This window comes from Marmota flaviventris, chromosome 15 (assembly GCF_047511675.1).
Source record: "Marmota flaviventris isolate mMarFla1 chromosome 15, mMarFla1.hap1, whole genome shotgun sequence".
Lineage (NCBI taxonomy): Eukaryota > Metazoa > Chordata > Mammalia > Rodentia > Sciuridae > Marmota > Marmota flaviventris.
This window is the reverse complement of record NC_092512.1, coordinates 44,602,431-44,617,601: the sequence shown is the minus strand read 5'-3', so window position 1 is coordinate 44,617,601 and position 15,171 is coordinate 44,602,431. Positions and strand designations below refer to the sequence as shown.

General features: G+C 36.8%; 1 protein-coding gene across 1 annotated transcript in view; it reads right to left on the bottom strand.

The window, feature by feature from the left end:
- Positions 1-15,171, bottom strand: part of C15H8orf88 (chromosome 15 C8orf88 homolog) — a 29,877-nt gene that overhangs the window by 3,682 nt on the left and 11,024 nt on the right. Inside the window, exons 4-5 of the mRNA XM_027950186.3 lie at positions 14,870-14,945; positions 7,652-7,758 (exon numbers count right to left, since the gene is read on the bottom strand). Coding sequence (XP_027805987.1) covers positions 7,652-7,758; positions 14,870-14,945 — 183 coding nt within the window. The remainder of the gene's footprint in view (positions 1-7,651; positions 7,759-14,869; positions 14,946-15,171) is intronic.

Here is a 15,171-nt window from a genome sequence, read left to right as displayed (position 1 = left end):
GTTTTGATTTGCATTTCTCTGACAGCTAGAGATGTTGAGCATTTTTTCATGTACTTGTTGATTGACTGTATGTCCTCCTCTGAGAAGTGTCTGTTCAGGTCCTTGGCCCATTTGTTGATTGGGTTGTTTGTTCTCTTATTGTCTAATTTTTTGAGTTCTTTGTATACTCTGGATATTAGGGCTCTATCTGAAGTGTGAGGAGTAAAGATTTGTTCCCAGGGTGTAGGCTCCCTATTTACCTCTCTTATTGTTTCTTTTGCTGAGAAAAAACTTTTTAGTTTGAGTAAGTCCCATTTGTTGATTCTAGTTATTAACTTTTGTGCTATGGGTGTCCTATTGAGGAATTTGGAGCCCGACCCCACCGACTGTAGATTGTAGCCAACTTTTTCTTCCATCAGACGGCGTGTCTCTGATTTGATATCAAGCTCCTTGATCCATTTTGAATTCACTTTTGTGCATGGCGAGAGAAAGGGATTCAGTTTCATTTTGTTGCATATGGATTTCCAGTTTTCCCAGCACCATTTGTTGAAGATGCTATCCTTCCTCCATTGCATGCTTTTAGCCCCTTTATCAAATATAAGATAGTTGTAGTTTTGTGGATTGGTTTCTGTGTCCTCTATTCTGTACCATTGGTCCACCCGCCTGTTTTGGTACCAGTACCATGCTGTTTTTGTTACTATTGCTCTGTAGTATAGTTTGAAGTCTAGTATCGCTATACCGCCTGATTCACACTTCCTGCTTAGCATTGTTTTTGCTATTCTGGGTCTTTTATTTTTCCATATGAATTTCATGATTGCTTTCTCTATTTCTACAAGAAATGCCGTTGGGATTTTGATTGGCATTGCATTAAACCTATAGAGAACTTTTGGTAATATCGCCATTTTGATGATGTTAGTTCTGCCTATCCATGAACAGGGTATATTTTTCCATCTTCTAAGATCTTCTTCTATTTCTCTCTTTAGGGTTCTGTAGTTTTCATTGTATAAGTCTTTCACCTCTTTTGTTAGGTTGATTCCCAAGTATTTTATTTTTTTTGAAGATATTTTGAATGGAGTGGTTGTCCTCATTTCCATTTCAGAGGATTTGTTGCTGATATACAGGAATGCCTTTGATTTATGCGTGTTGATTTTATATCCTGCCACTTTGCTGAATTCATTTATTAGCTCTAATAGTTTCTTTGTAGAGTCTTTTGGGTCTGCTAGGTATAGAATCATATCATCTGCAAATAGTGATAATTTAAGTTCTTCTTTTCCTATTTTGATGCCTTTAATTTCTTTCGTCTGTCTAATTGCTCTGGCCAGTGTTTCGAGAACTATGTTGAACAGAAGTGGAGAGAGAGGGCATCCCTGTCTTGTTCCAGATTTTAGAGGGAATGCCTTCAGTTTTTCCTCCATTCAGAATGATGCTAGCCTGAGGCTTAGCATAGATTGCTTTTACAATATTGAGGTATGTTCCTGTTATCCCTAGTTTTTCTAGAGTTTTGAACATAAAGGGATGCTGTACTTTGTCGAATGCTTTTTCCGCATCTATCGAGATGATCATATGGTTCTTATTTTTAAGTCTATTGATGTGGTGAATAACATTTATTGATTTCCGTATATTGAACCAGCCTTGCATCCCAGGGATGAATCCTACTTGATCATGGTGTACAATTTTTTTGATATGTTTTTGTATCCGATTCGCCAGAATTTTATTGAGGATTTTTGCATCTAGGTTCATTAGAGATATTGGTCTGTAGTTTTCTTTCTTTGAAGTGTCTTTGTCTGGTTTAGGTATCAGGGTGATGTTGGCCTCATAGAATGAATTTGGAAGTTCTCCCTCCTTTTCTATTTCCTGAAGTAGCTTGAAAAGTATTGGTATTAGTTCTTCTTTAAAGGTTTTGTAAAATCCTGCTGTATACCCATCCGGTCCTGGGCTTTTCTTAGTTGGTAGTCTTTTTATGGTTTCTTCTATTTCCTCAATTGATATTGGTCTGTTTAGGTTGTCTATATCCTCCTGACTCAATCTGGGCAGATCATATGACTTAAGAAATTTATCTATGCCTTCACTATCTTCTAATTTATTGGAGTATAAGGATTCAAAATAGTTTTTGATTATCTTCTGTATTTCTGAAGTGTCTGTTGTGATATTGCCTTTTTCATCCCGTATGCTAGTAATTTGAGTTCTCTCTCTTCTTCTCTTCGCTAGCATCGCTAAGGGTCTGTCTATTTTGTTTATTTTTTCAAAGAACCAACTTTTAGTTTTGTCAATTTTTTCAATTGTTTCTTTTGTTTCGATTTCATTAATTTCAGCTCTGATTTTCATTATTTCTTGCCTTCTACTTCTTTTGCTGTTGTTTTGCTCTTCTTTTTCAAGGATTTTGAGATGAAGTATGAGATCATTTATTTGTTGGTTTTTTCTTTTTTTAAGGAATGAACTCCAAGCAATGAATTTTCCTCTTAGAACTGCTTTTAATGTGTCCCATAGATTCCGATATGTTGTGTCTGTGTTTTCATTTATCTCTAAGAATTTTTTAATTTCCTCCTTGATGTCTTCTATAACCCATTGATCATTCAGTAACCTATTGTTCATTCTCCAAGTGATGTATGCTTTTTCCTTCCTTCTTTTATCGTTGATTTTCAGTTTCATTCCATTATGATCAGATAAGATGCATGGTATTATCTCTACTCCTTTATATTGTCTAAGAGTTGCCCTGTGACATAATATATGATCTATTTTTGAGAAGGATCCATGTGCTGCTGAGAAAAAAGTGTAACTGCTTGATGTTGGGTGGTATACTCTATATATGTCAATTAGGTCTAGGTTATTAATAGTGTTATTGAGTTCTATAGTTTCCTTATTCAACTTTTGTTTGGAAGATCTGTCCAGTGGCGAGAGAGGTGTGTTGAAGTCTCCCATGATTATGGTATGGTGGTCTATTAGACTCTTGAACTTGAGAAGAGTTTGTTTGACGAACATAGCTGCACCATTGTTTGGGGCATAAATATTTATGATTGTTATGTCTTGTTGGTGTATGGTTCCCTTAAGCAGTATGTAGTGTCCCTCTTTATCCCTTTTGATTAACTTTGGCTTGAAATCTATTTTATTTGATATGAGTATGGACACTCCTGCTTGTTTCCGAAGTCCATATGAGTGATATGATTTTTCCCAACCTTTCACCTTCAGCCTATGTATGTCTTTTCCTATCAAATGCATCTCCTGTAGGCAGCATATTGTTGGGTCTTGTTTTGTGATCCATTCTACTAGCCTGTGTCTCTTAATTGGTGAGTTTAAGCCATTAACATTTAGGGTTATTATTGAGATATGGGTTGTTCTTCCAGCCATATTTGTTTATTTCTGTTACTAAACATGGTTTGTTTTCCTCTTTGATTATCCCCCCCCTTTACTGTCCTACCTCCCACTGTTGGTTTTCATTGTTATTTTCCATTTCCTCTTCCTGTAATGCTTTGGCGAGGATGTTTTGAAGAGATGGTTTTCTAGCTGCGAATTCTTTAAACTTTTGTTTATCGTGGAAGGTTTTAATTTCATCTTCCATCCTGAAGCTTAATTTCGCTGGATACACAATTCTTTGTTGGAACCCATTTTCTTTCAGTGTTTGAAATATGTTATTCCAGGATCTTCTAGCTTTCAGAGTCTGTGTTGAAAGATCAGCTGTTATCCTGATTGGCTTACCCCTAAATGTAATCTGCTTCCTTTCTCTTGTAGCTTTTAAAATTCTCTCCTTATTCTGTATGTTGGGCATCTTCATTATAATGTGTCTAGGTGTGGATCTCTTATGATTTTGCACATTCGGCGTCCTGTAGGCTTCTAGGATTTGGGATTCTGTCTCATTCTTCAAGTCTGGGATGTTTTCTCGTATTATTTCATTGAATAGACTGCTCATTCCTTTGGTTTGGAGCTCTGTACCCTCCTGTATCCCAATGACTCTTATGTTTGATCTCTTAATGTTATCCCATATTTCTTGGATGTTCTGCTCATGGTTTCTTAACAGTCTTGCTGAGCTGTCTATGTTCTTTTCCAGTTGAAATACTTTGTCTTCACTGTCTGATGTTCTATCTTCTAAGTGTTCTACTCTGCTGGTAGTATTCTCCATTGAGTTTTTAAGTTGGTTTATTGCTTCCTGCATTTCTAGGATTTCTGTTTGTTTGTTTTTTATAACCTCTATCTCCCTGTATAGTTGATCCTTTGCTTCTTGGATTTGTTTGCGTAATTCATTGTCGAAGTGATCTTTCATTGTCTGATTTTGCTGTTTAATGTCTTCCTTGATACTCCAGATCATCTGAAGAATGTATATCCTGAATTCTTTATCTGACATTCCATCTGCTGCAGCTGTTACCTCTTCTAAAGTTGCGTTGACCTGCGTTGCTTGTGGTCCTTTCTTTCCTTGTCTTTTCATACTGCTTGCGTATCTTTCCTGCAGGCGCGGGCGGCGGCTCTGCTCTCTCCTTATTCCAATTGGGGTGTCGTGGCTACCACGCCGGCAGGTCACTGGGCCTGTTCTGGGCGCTGGCGGCGGCTCTGTTCTGTCCCTACTCCAATTGGGGTGACGAGTGTAGCACGCCGGCAGGCCACCGGGCCTGATCCGCCGGTCGGTTGCAGGTTTGCCTACCCTGCAGGCGCGGGCGGCGGCTCTACTCTGCCCCTACTCCAAATGGGGTGACGTGTCTGTTGTACCGGCAGGCCACTGGGCCTGTCCCGCTGGTCGGTCGCAGATCTGCCCACCTTTCGGGCACGGGTGGAGGCTCTGCTCTGCCCCTACTCCAATTGGGGTGTCGTGACTACCCCGCCTGCAGGACGCTGGGCCTGTTCCTGGCACGGCCGGTGACTCTGCTCTGCCCCTACTCCAATTAGGGTGGTGTGTGTACCATGCCGGCAGGCTCCTGGGCCTGATCCGCCGGTCTGTCGCAGGTCTGCCTACCTTGGAGGCGCGGGCGGTGGATCTGCCCTGCCCCTCCTACCACGCCTGCGGACCCCTTGGCCTGATCTGCAGGTTGGTCACAGGTCTGCTCACCCTGCGGGCTCGGGTGGCGGTTCCGCTCCACCCCCACTCCAATTGGGGTCACGTGGCCACCACACCGGCAGGGCCTGATCCGGGCGTGGGAGAAGGATCTGCTCTGCCCCTACTCCAGTTGGGGTGACGTGTGTACCACACTGGCAGGCCACTGGGCCTGACCCACCAGGCTGTCACAGGTCTGTTTACCTTGCAAGCGCGAACGGCGGCTCTGCCCTGCCTCTCGTACCACGCCCATGTACCACTGGGTCGCGGGTCTGCCCACCTTGCGGGTGCGGGTGGCGGCTCCGCTCCGCCCCCTCTCCAATTGGGGTCACGCGGTCACGACGCTGGCGAGCCGCTGGGCCTGCTCCGGTCGCTGTCGGCAGCCCGGCTCCTCCCCTCTGGCTCGACGACAAACTGGGGAGACTCGGGTGTCTGTGCCTCACCCCCCCTACCAGGAGACCAACTGTTTATGTCGCCGCTGGTATTGATGAAGTTCTCTCCTCCGCCGCTTTCTGATGACATCAGATCTCTGCCATGTTGGTATCCTATGCGAATGGCAGCATTTTGTTCCCCTTGCCGGGCAACCAAAGCAACGGGTGAGTCCTGACCGGCCCTCAGCAGGACCCGGACCGAGAAGCAGTTTCCGCGGGCTCCTAGCCCCGGGCCAGGGAAGTTCCGGGAGCCGGAACTCGGCCGCCCCGCGCTCGGTGTTCACTCCGATAAGATCAGGTTCTAAGAAGCACCCAGGCACTGAACCCTAGCAATCTGTCTGCAAGCCGCAGGCGAATGGCAGCCTGAAATTACCTGTTCTATGGCTGAATGAGCTGCGGTCAGTCGAAAACAGGGATGGTGACGTCAGCTTTCCAACATGGTGGCTGCTGGCCTCCTCTGTGGTCTGACCGGTGTGGAGAACCGAGATGGACCGCTTCCTTCCCCCGTCTCGAACCCAGAATTCAGCCCTGAGTACGGTGCTTGCACGGCTGGCAGAAACTGCAGCGCTGTATCCCTGCGTCGCTATCTCCTCGTTTCCCAGCGCGCGCTGCAGACTCTAGCCGCGGGGCGATTTGCTGAATAAGAAGTGTTACCCTCCGTGCGACAAACCTCTCGCGTTTGAGTCCCCGTAGCCAATCCTCGTGCGATGGAAATCCTTCCTCCAGGTTCCGGAGCACCCCACTATTGCTGGAAATTCCTAACAAGATAGCCTTTAGCCATCCTGACTTGTCATACTCCCACACAGTGAAGCAGCACACGGGGGCAATGCACTCCCCTCGCCGCCATCTTCCCTCTCCATGTTTATTCTTATGGACCAAGGATTATATGAATAGGTGAGGAGACTCAAATATCATCAACTACGTTTTTCCTCATTAAACATTCCTTTGTGAGCAATATTATTAAAAATATTTACTAATTTGTAGCTCTGTGATGGAGCACTTGCCTCACACATATGAGGCACTGGGTTTGATCCTCAGAACCACATAAAAATAAATAAATAAAATAAAGGTATTCTGTCCATTTATAACAAAATATTTTTTAAAAATTTACTGAATTAATTTTAAGAATAGAAAGAGGTCTCTATTATGGAGTTTAAATTACAAAATATTAATATAAACTATGATAATATAAAACTTTAAAAATATTTTTACTGAGGAGATAAACACTATGGTTTCCAAGGGTTAGTATCCCCAAATTGGAAACAGAAGGTAGTACTGTCTCATATTTGAGCCATTATCAGTACACCTATATTGTGAGTCTAATCAGGACAGAATCATAGTTGCCCTTACCTATATAAAATAGTGTCTATAAGAACATTTTTTAAAAGGTCAAATTTCAGTCAAACATCAGTAGAGACTATAATGGGTAGAAATCATTTACTGATCACATAATGAGAGGTATCATACTAAGCCCACTCATACTTAAATTCTAACTAGGAGGGGTTGACATCTTTATCTGTAATTGCAAAATGGTGGCTCAAGAAGATTAAGCAACTTGTCCAAGTTTGAACTTCCAGTACACAGAGTGGAGATACAATCTGAACCTACACATGATGCCAAGTCCTTTCTAATAAATATCCTAAAAGATGTATATTTATTGCATATATTTATTCTGATGGAATTTGGTACGTTACATAGAAATATAAAGAGCTAAGAACAGCAAAGACACATTGAAAAAAAAAAAAACTGGTATGACTTGTTTTACCGCATTAAAAACTGATCAACAGTCTAAAAAGTCTGCAAAGAGACCATGCATATATTGCCATATTGGTGTCAAAAGACTATCCTTTCAGTAAAAATTGCCAGAATGACTGGATATCCATAGAGGGGGAAAAAAATAAAGACTTGACCCTCCCACCTCATATCATACAGTGAATTACAGAACTTAATTGAAAACCAAAATAGAACTTTAAGAATATAGAATGATATTTTCATGATCTTTCAATAGAAAAATAGTTCACTAAAAAAATGTAATTATTCCATTCTAGTTCTTGAGTACAATGATATTTATTTTACATTGTACATTTAGATTTTTTGTGTTTTGCTGGACCACTAATATTTTGCGGTAAGAAAAGTTAAAAATCTACAGATACGATAAAATGAAAATGTTAAAGACAAAAACTTGGAATACAATATTACAATATAAAATCAGGAAACTACATACTGGTTTTTGAAGTACAATGGGATGATCAGGCAGAAAGTCTGGTTTTTTCCTGCAGATGGAAACACTTGAGAGCTTCAACAGGAAATCTCTGCTGTATTTAATTCTCTCTGTAGATATTAAACATTAAATGTAATGTTGTAAAAAATAAAACTCTTCTAGATCACTATTTTGCTCATTTCTTTCTAATTGTCCCTGAACTATCCATTATTTTATAAAATCATGAATAGCATCTATGCAAAAGAGAAGGAGAAAGGTTTGAAAAGCACCTGCCACATCTAATTTCCCTTTTACTTAGAAAGGAAGCCAAGTAATTAAGGAAGGAAAGGAAGAAAGAGAATTGTTTGAGTAAATTGGTAATGTAGGACTTTTTTCAAATGGTTACTCAAAGTCTAGTAAAATGATAGGGTATTATAAAGCATAACAGCAATAACATCCATTGGTCAATTTCCATCCTGCCAAAATGGAACCTTAATGAACCTATATAATCTCAATTGACACTAAAAATAATTTTCATCATATTATTATTTTTCTTGTTAAATTTTATTAAAATATGTGTTACTAATGAAAGCAAAAATTCTAACATGGTCAGGTATGGTTTTCAAAGTACAGAGATATACAGTGTGGGGAACTAAAGTGATTTGCAGATGGTTACAAGGTTGCACCATCACCAATATGCTAGAAATTATACAATATTAATCACAAGTAGAAAGATTAGATGCTATATATTACACAGATGCTATGTTATAAACCCTAGATTATAAAACTGAAAAAGATTAATCACTTAAAAAGAAGGCAGGAAAGAAGAAAAGGAAAACTACCATATAAAAGTCAGAAAATATCAACAAAAAACAAATAATAAGGTACTAGGCCTAAATCCAACTCTATCAGCAATCATGTTTCAAATGTTAATGGTCTAAGTCAGAGGTCAGACAAAAAATATTTTAGAATATGGGGGCCATATAATCTGTCACAACTTCAATTCTGTCTTTTAGTACAAAAGCAGCCGTAGATAACATATCTGAAAAGTGTGGCTCTGTTTCAACAAAATTTTATTTACACAAACAGCCATTTGGTCTGCAAGCCAGAGTTTTCTGAACCCTACCATTAACTATTGCATTGTAGGCTACAGGTTAACAGAGTGGATGAAAAAAAGAAGACCCTACTGTATACTGTCTGCAAGAGACACACATTAGATATAAAGGCACGTTTTAATTGAAAGTGTATGTAAAAAGATAAAGAATGCAAAGACTAGGAATAACAAGGCAGGAGTGACAAATATCAGACAAAGAGATCATTACAACCTGTTGTGCCAATAACAGTTTTGAAACATGTAAAGCAAAAATTAAGAGAAATAAAAAGGGAATAATTTCACACTAATATTAATATAAAACCCCTCCCCTTCAGCAGTTTATAGAACTAGACACAAAAAAATGGTAAAAAGATAAATATGAAAAATACTACCAACCACTTTCATGTAAAGAAACTATACCAACAAATGCAAAATTCAAGCTCTTTCCAAGTACACATGGTACAGTCAACAGATTATATGCCAGGACATAATACAAGTCTCAGTAAATTTAAGAGGCTCCATCTATATATATAGTCTATAACATAGACTATATTCTCTGAAAACAAAATTGAATTAGAAATCAATAATAATAAGATACTTAGAAACAAATAACTTGTAAACTAAATTGTACATTTCAAAAAAAATTCATTAGAAAATGACAAGGAAATCTAAAGCAATTTTAAACTGAATGACAATTTAAATACGCCATGTCAAAATTTGTGGAAGACAGTTACAATGCGGCTTTAAGGGAAACAAATTCTTATTAAGTGTCTTAGTCCATTTTGTATTGACACAGCAAAATATCTGATGCTGGGTAACACAGAAAGGAAAACATTTACTTGGCTCATAATTCCTGTGGTTGGAAAGTCCAAATAGCATGGTGTCTAGCATGGGCTCCCTGGATGCATTAGAAGATGGCAAGTAGCATCAAATAGCCAAAACACATACATTAGAGGGATGCAGGGGACATTACAGGCTCACTTTTCCAATCTACTGTCTTGAGTACTAAGTACTAGTGCCACAGGAGCTAGAAGTCCAGAGAGATATCATTAACACATCTTAAAACCTACTCACCCCTCTTAAAGGCTCTACCACTTCAATAGTATCAAACTGGGAAATTAAGTCTCAACAGGAATTTTGAGAGGGAAAAAACACATTTGCGCTATGTTAGGCTGTAAAACAGACTCAATAAATTTAAAAAAATTGAAATTAGGGGCTGGGGTTGTAGCTTGGTGGCAGAGTGCTTGCCTAGCATGAGTGAGGCACTGGGTTCAAGTCTCAGCACCACATATAAATAAATGAATAAAATAAAGGTCTGTCAACATCTAAAAAAATACATTTAAAAAAGATTGAAATTATATAAAATATCTTCTATGACCAAAATGAAATGAAATTAGTTATCAGTTAATAGAAGTAAAACTGGGAAAAGAGAAAATTATGTGGATATTTAAACATCCTCTTACAACCAATGGATTAAAGAATAAATAATAGAGAACTTAGAAAATACTTGAGACATACAAAAACAGTCATAATATATAAAACGTATGGGATACAGACAAAACAGTGCTCAGAGCTAAGTTTATACCTACACATGCTTACACTGAAAAGAGAAAGTATGTCAAAGCAATCTCTAATATTATATATTAAAGTACTAGAAAAAGAAAAGCAAAGTCAAGCAGAAGCTAGAAGAACGCAGGAAATAATAAAGATGAGAGTGGAGATAAATGTAGATTGGAGAATAGTTAACAGGGGGAAAAATAAACAAAACCAATAGTTATTTGAAAAGATAAAAACTGTCAAACCTTTATCTAGTCTGATTAAGACAAAAAAAGAGATGAATCAATTATTAAAACCACGAACAATGATAATCAATTCTACAACTCTGTTGAATTAATTTATTAGCTGATAACGAATATTCCTTAGGATATTCTATATTTAGGATTTTATTATATATGAGTAGAAATAATTTCACTTCAATCTTTCTAATTTAAATGTCTTTTAATTCTTTTTCTTGCTTAATTGTTTCTGGATTATGTTAAATAAAAAATGGTAAAAGTGGGCATCCTTCCCTTATTCTTGATATTAGAAAGTAGACTTCAGTCTTTCACCACTGAGCATATTAGTGTTAGATTTTCATATATACCTTGCATTGTATTTAGAAAGTTCCCATCTGTTCCCTGCTTGTGAACCTCTGCTCTTCATTTGCTAAGAAGTTTTATCTGGAAAAGGGTGCTGGATTTCATAAATGCTTTTCTGCATCAACTGAGATGAATGCATTTTTCCTCCTGCATTCTGTTGATACGGTATATTACTATTAATTTGCATGTTGACCCACCTTGCATTCCTGAGAATAATCCCACTTGGTCACATTGTATTATCTTTTTACTATGTTGGTAATTTTTATTTGCTACTATTTTGCTGATGATTTTTGTATACATATTTTTTTTCACAGGGATATTATCTGTAGTTTTCTCTTTTTATGCTTTGGTATCAGGATAATACTGGCCTCACAGGATAAATGGGAAGTGTTTCTTCTTCTTCAATTTTTTGAGAAAAGTGTGAGAAGGATTAATGTTAACTCTTCTATAAATATTTAGCAGAATTCACAATATAGTCATCTGGTCCTGGACTATTCTATATTGGGAGGTTTTTAATTACTGATTTAATCATCCAACTTGCTATAGGTTTATTTAGATTTTCTATTTATTCTTTGAGTTACTTTTGTAACTTTTTTAATAATTTCTTTCTACTACTTTTTTCTTTTTCTTCTAGATTACCCAACTTTTTGGCACATGCTATGGTTAAGATATGTTTCATTCCGAAGTTCATATGTTAAAGAACAATGATATTTCAGGGTAGCACTATTTCAGGGCAGTATTACTAGGAGGTGGTAGAAACTTTAGAAGGTCCTTGGGAGAGGCATGTTCCGAAAGAGGATTATGCTACGCTGGCCTCTCTTCCTTTTCCTCTTTTTCTCCCTGATCATGAAGTGAGCAGTTTACTCCATTGAATGTTGTCCAGTACTGTCATCTGGCACCCCCAATAGTCCAAACACAACAAGGCAAAATAATTATGGATTAGAACACCCCCCCATACACAAACTGTAAATAAACATGTTTTCTTTATAGGATTATCTCAGTTATTTTGTTATAATGATAGGGTGCTGACTAATACAGCATACAATGAAAAGTTAATATTCTTACATTTTTATTCCCATAAATTCATAGCAATATCCCCAAGTAAAATAAGTTTATATTACATTATCAGTGAACAATCCCCCCATCAAATTCCATTTGTAACAGCTTCAAAAACATATTGACTATAATACTTAGGGATAAATTTAACCAAGGAGATATGAGGCTCATACACTAAAAAGTGTAAAACTTTACTAAGAAGTCAAAGAACTAAATAAAAACACATCTGTTTTGTGTAATGTAAAATGTTAATACTGTTAAGATGGGAACATTTCTCCCAAAGTGATCTATAGGTTCAATGCCATACCTATATCAAGATGTCATGGCCTATTTCACAAATAGAAAAGCTAATCCTAAAAATTTACATGGAATTGCAAAAAATGCCAAATGACCAAAACAAACTTGAACAAAGCTGGAGGATTTGTATTTTCTAATATCAAAATCTACCACAAGGCTACAATAATTAAAACAGTACTAGCACAATGGCAGATGTATAGAACAAGGGAACAGAATTGAAAGCTCAGGAATAAACACCTATTCCAATGCCAACAGGTTTTTCAACAACGGTTCCAAACCATTCAATGGAAAAAGAAAAGTATTTTTAACAAGTGGTCATAGGACTACTGTGTATCCACATAAAAGAGGCTGCACTTATTCTCTCTGAGGATATATAAAAATTAATTCAAAGTGGATCAAGACCTAAGCATGAGATCTAAAAAAAAATCTATAAAACTCTAAGAAGGAAATAGGTCTTCCTGGCTTGAGATTTTTCAATGATTTCTTAGATATGACATTAAAAACATAAGCAACAAAAGAATAAAAATAGATAAATCAGGCTTCATCAAGGTTTAAAAATGTTGTATATTGAAAGACAGTATGAAGAAAATGAAAGGACAAGTTCCGATACAGAAGAAAAATTTGCAAATCTTTATGTGATTAGTATTCAGAATGAATATATTGCACACAGGGCTGGGGGGCATAAGGGATATGGGTATCAGGGAGAGGGAGGAAGAGAGAAGAATGTCTAATGTCAAGAACCCTTAGAAATCAGTGACAAAATGACAAACAACCTTTGACAAATTAAAATACTGTCAAAGGACTTTAAAAGACCTTTATTGCACAGATGAAATACAAGTGCCAATAAACACATGAAATTACATCCAATATCATCAATTACTAAAGAAATGAAAATCAAAAACCACAATGAGATATACCTCCTTACCGCAAAAGGGATGGCAAAAATTTTAAAAAGAGAAAACAATAATGTAAAGAAATTACAAGCCTAGTATTGTGTTTGCTGGACATAGAAACTACATAGCCATTGTGGAAAATATTTTAACAGTGCCTCAAAAAGTTAAACACAAAATTACCATATGATTTAGTAAGTCTGTTTCTAGATACATACCCAAAATAAAAACTGTTATCAAACAAAAACTTGTATACAAATGTTCATAGTGAAAACAACCCAAATATTCATCAACTGAGTAACAAACAAAATGTAATATAATTCATACAATGGAATATTGTTCAGTCAAAAAAAAAAAGGAATGTTGAACTACATGGCATAACATGGATAACCTTGAAATTTTTATAGAAGTAAAAGAAGCTAGATGCAATGGCCCAAGTTTGTATAATTCTCTTTGTATGAGCCCACAATAGGTTAATCTAGAGACAGAAATGAATAGTGTTTGTCAGTACCTAGGCAGAGCAGAGTCAGGAGTAATTGCTTAATGGGAATGAGGTGTTTTGTTTTGTTTTGTTTTGAGAATGGTAAAAATCCTAGAATTAGACAGCAGTGATAGTTGCATATTGTAAATGTGTCAAAAGTCACTGAATTGAACATTTTATATGGTTAAAATGGCAAATTTTACTTCAATTTAACAAAAAGGAAAAAGAAAATATTTATACAGGTATATCCCAAGACAATAGTAAAGGTCTATTCTACAACTACTACAAAGCATTACTGCAGTATAGATACTCCATAGAATAATGGAGAATTTTTTATAAGAAAATGTTCCCTCTAGAGGAAAAAGAAGAACTGATAAACTTCAGCACAAATATTATAGAAAAGTGAGAGAGTTGTTGGAGCATTTGAAGAAAAAAGTTAGCAATAGCAAATGTTAACTCTAGAGAAAAATTAAGGCTTCCATAAGAAAAGAGATATGCACTTGATGGCTAAACAACTGTATTCACATAGTTACAATAATATAAAGAGTGGTTAACACTTTAACTAAAACTTTGAAATATCTATATGGTGGGGAGGGGGAATGGAAGGATGAAGAAGTAAAAGGGTTGGTATGGAAGACCTATGTTCTCATTTATGAAGATCTGACATCACTACACAATATCAAAAATTGAGAAATTTGGAAATAACAATTTAAAAAGTTTCACTTAGAAATTCAGAAGTAAATACTATAAGTGAAATCTAATAGAACCTTTTTTATACTTTTTATTTTTTCCAATCTGTTTTGTTGCTAGCTACAGCATGACTGAACATGGAAATGGGATATAAGGAGAAGTAATACATGTAATTTCTGGGCTGCACTCTTAAGGAAAACTTCCTTCCCCTTTTCTCCTTCCGGATGACTAGAAAGGAAACATAAGGTTGGGAGCAGATGCAGTTACCTTGGACAAAGCAAAGGAAGCCACTTGTTGAGGATGGCATAGAAATAAGAGAACACTGGGGCAGAAGTTACTCTACAGAGCAGAGCCTATATACCAGCTTGCAATTTTACAGGATAGATCAAATAAATTTCCATCTTGTTTAAGCCATTGTTATTCTGGTCTCCTTCTGGGCTGTAAAACCAATAGCCTAATATAGACAGATCAACTTGAAAAAATATAACAAAATTTTTTATATACATAGGTATATACAGGTATGCAAAAAGTAGTGTCAGCTTTAATGAATACTAAGATAGTCTATGATAAAATGTAAGAATTATGATAAAATTTTACCTTTCTTAACTGGAGACTGATGTTGCTGCTGTTCATTAAGACCTTGAGAAAAGGCTTGCATTCCATTCGTCTTACACTGTTGAACAAGAAGTACATACATTTTTAAAACTTATATAATCTGTTTTTACCACTCCAATATGTTTTCCTAATAATCAAAATATTCGTTGAGGAATATCTGGAACCAAAGAATAGGCAACCACTATAGATTTACTTAATAAAAATGAATAACAAAAACATCTTTCAAAATATATTTAACAATTTTTGCTATAGTCTTGGTTATTTTTGAAAGGTAGATCAAAGAT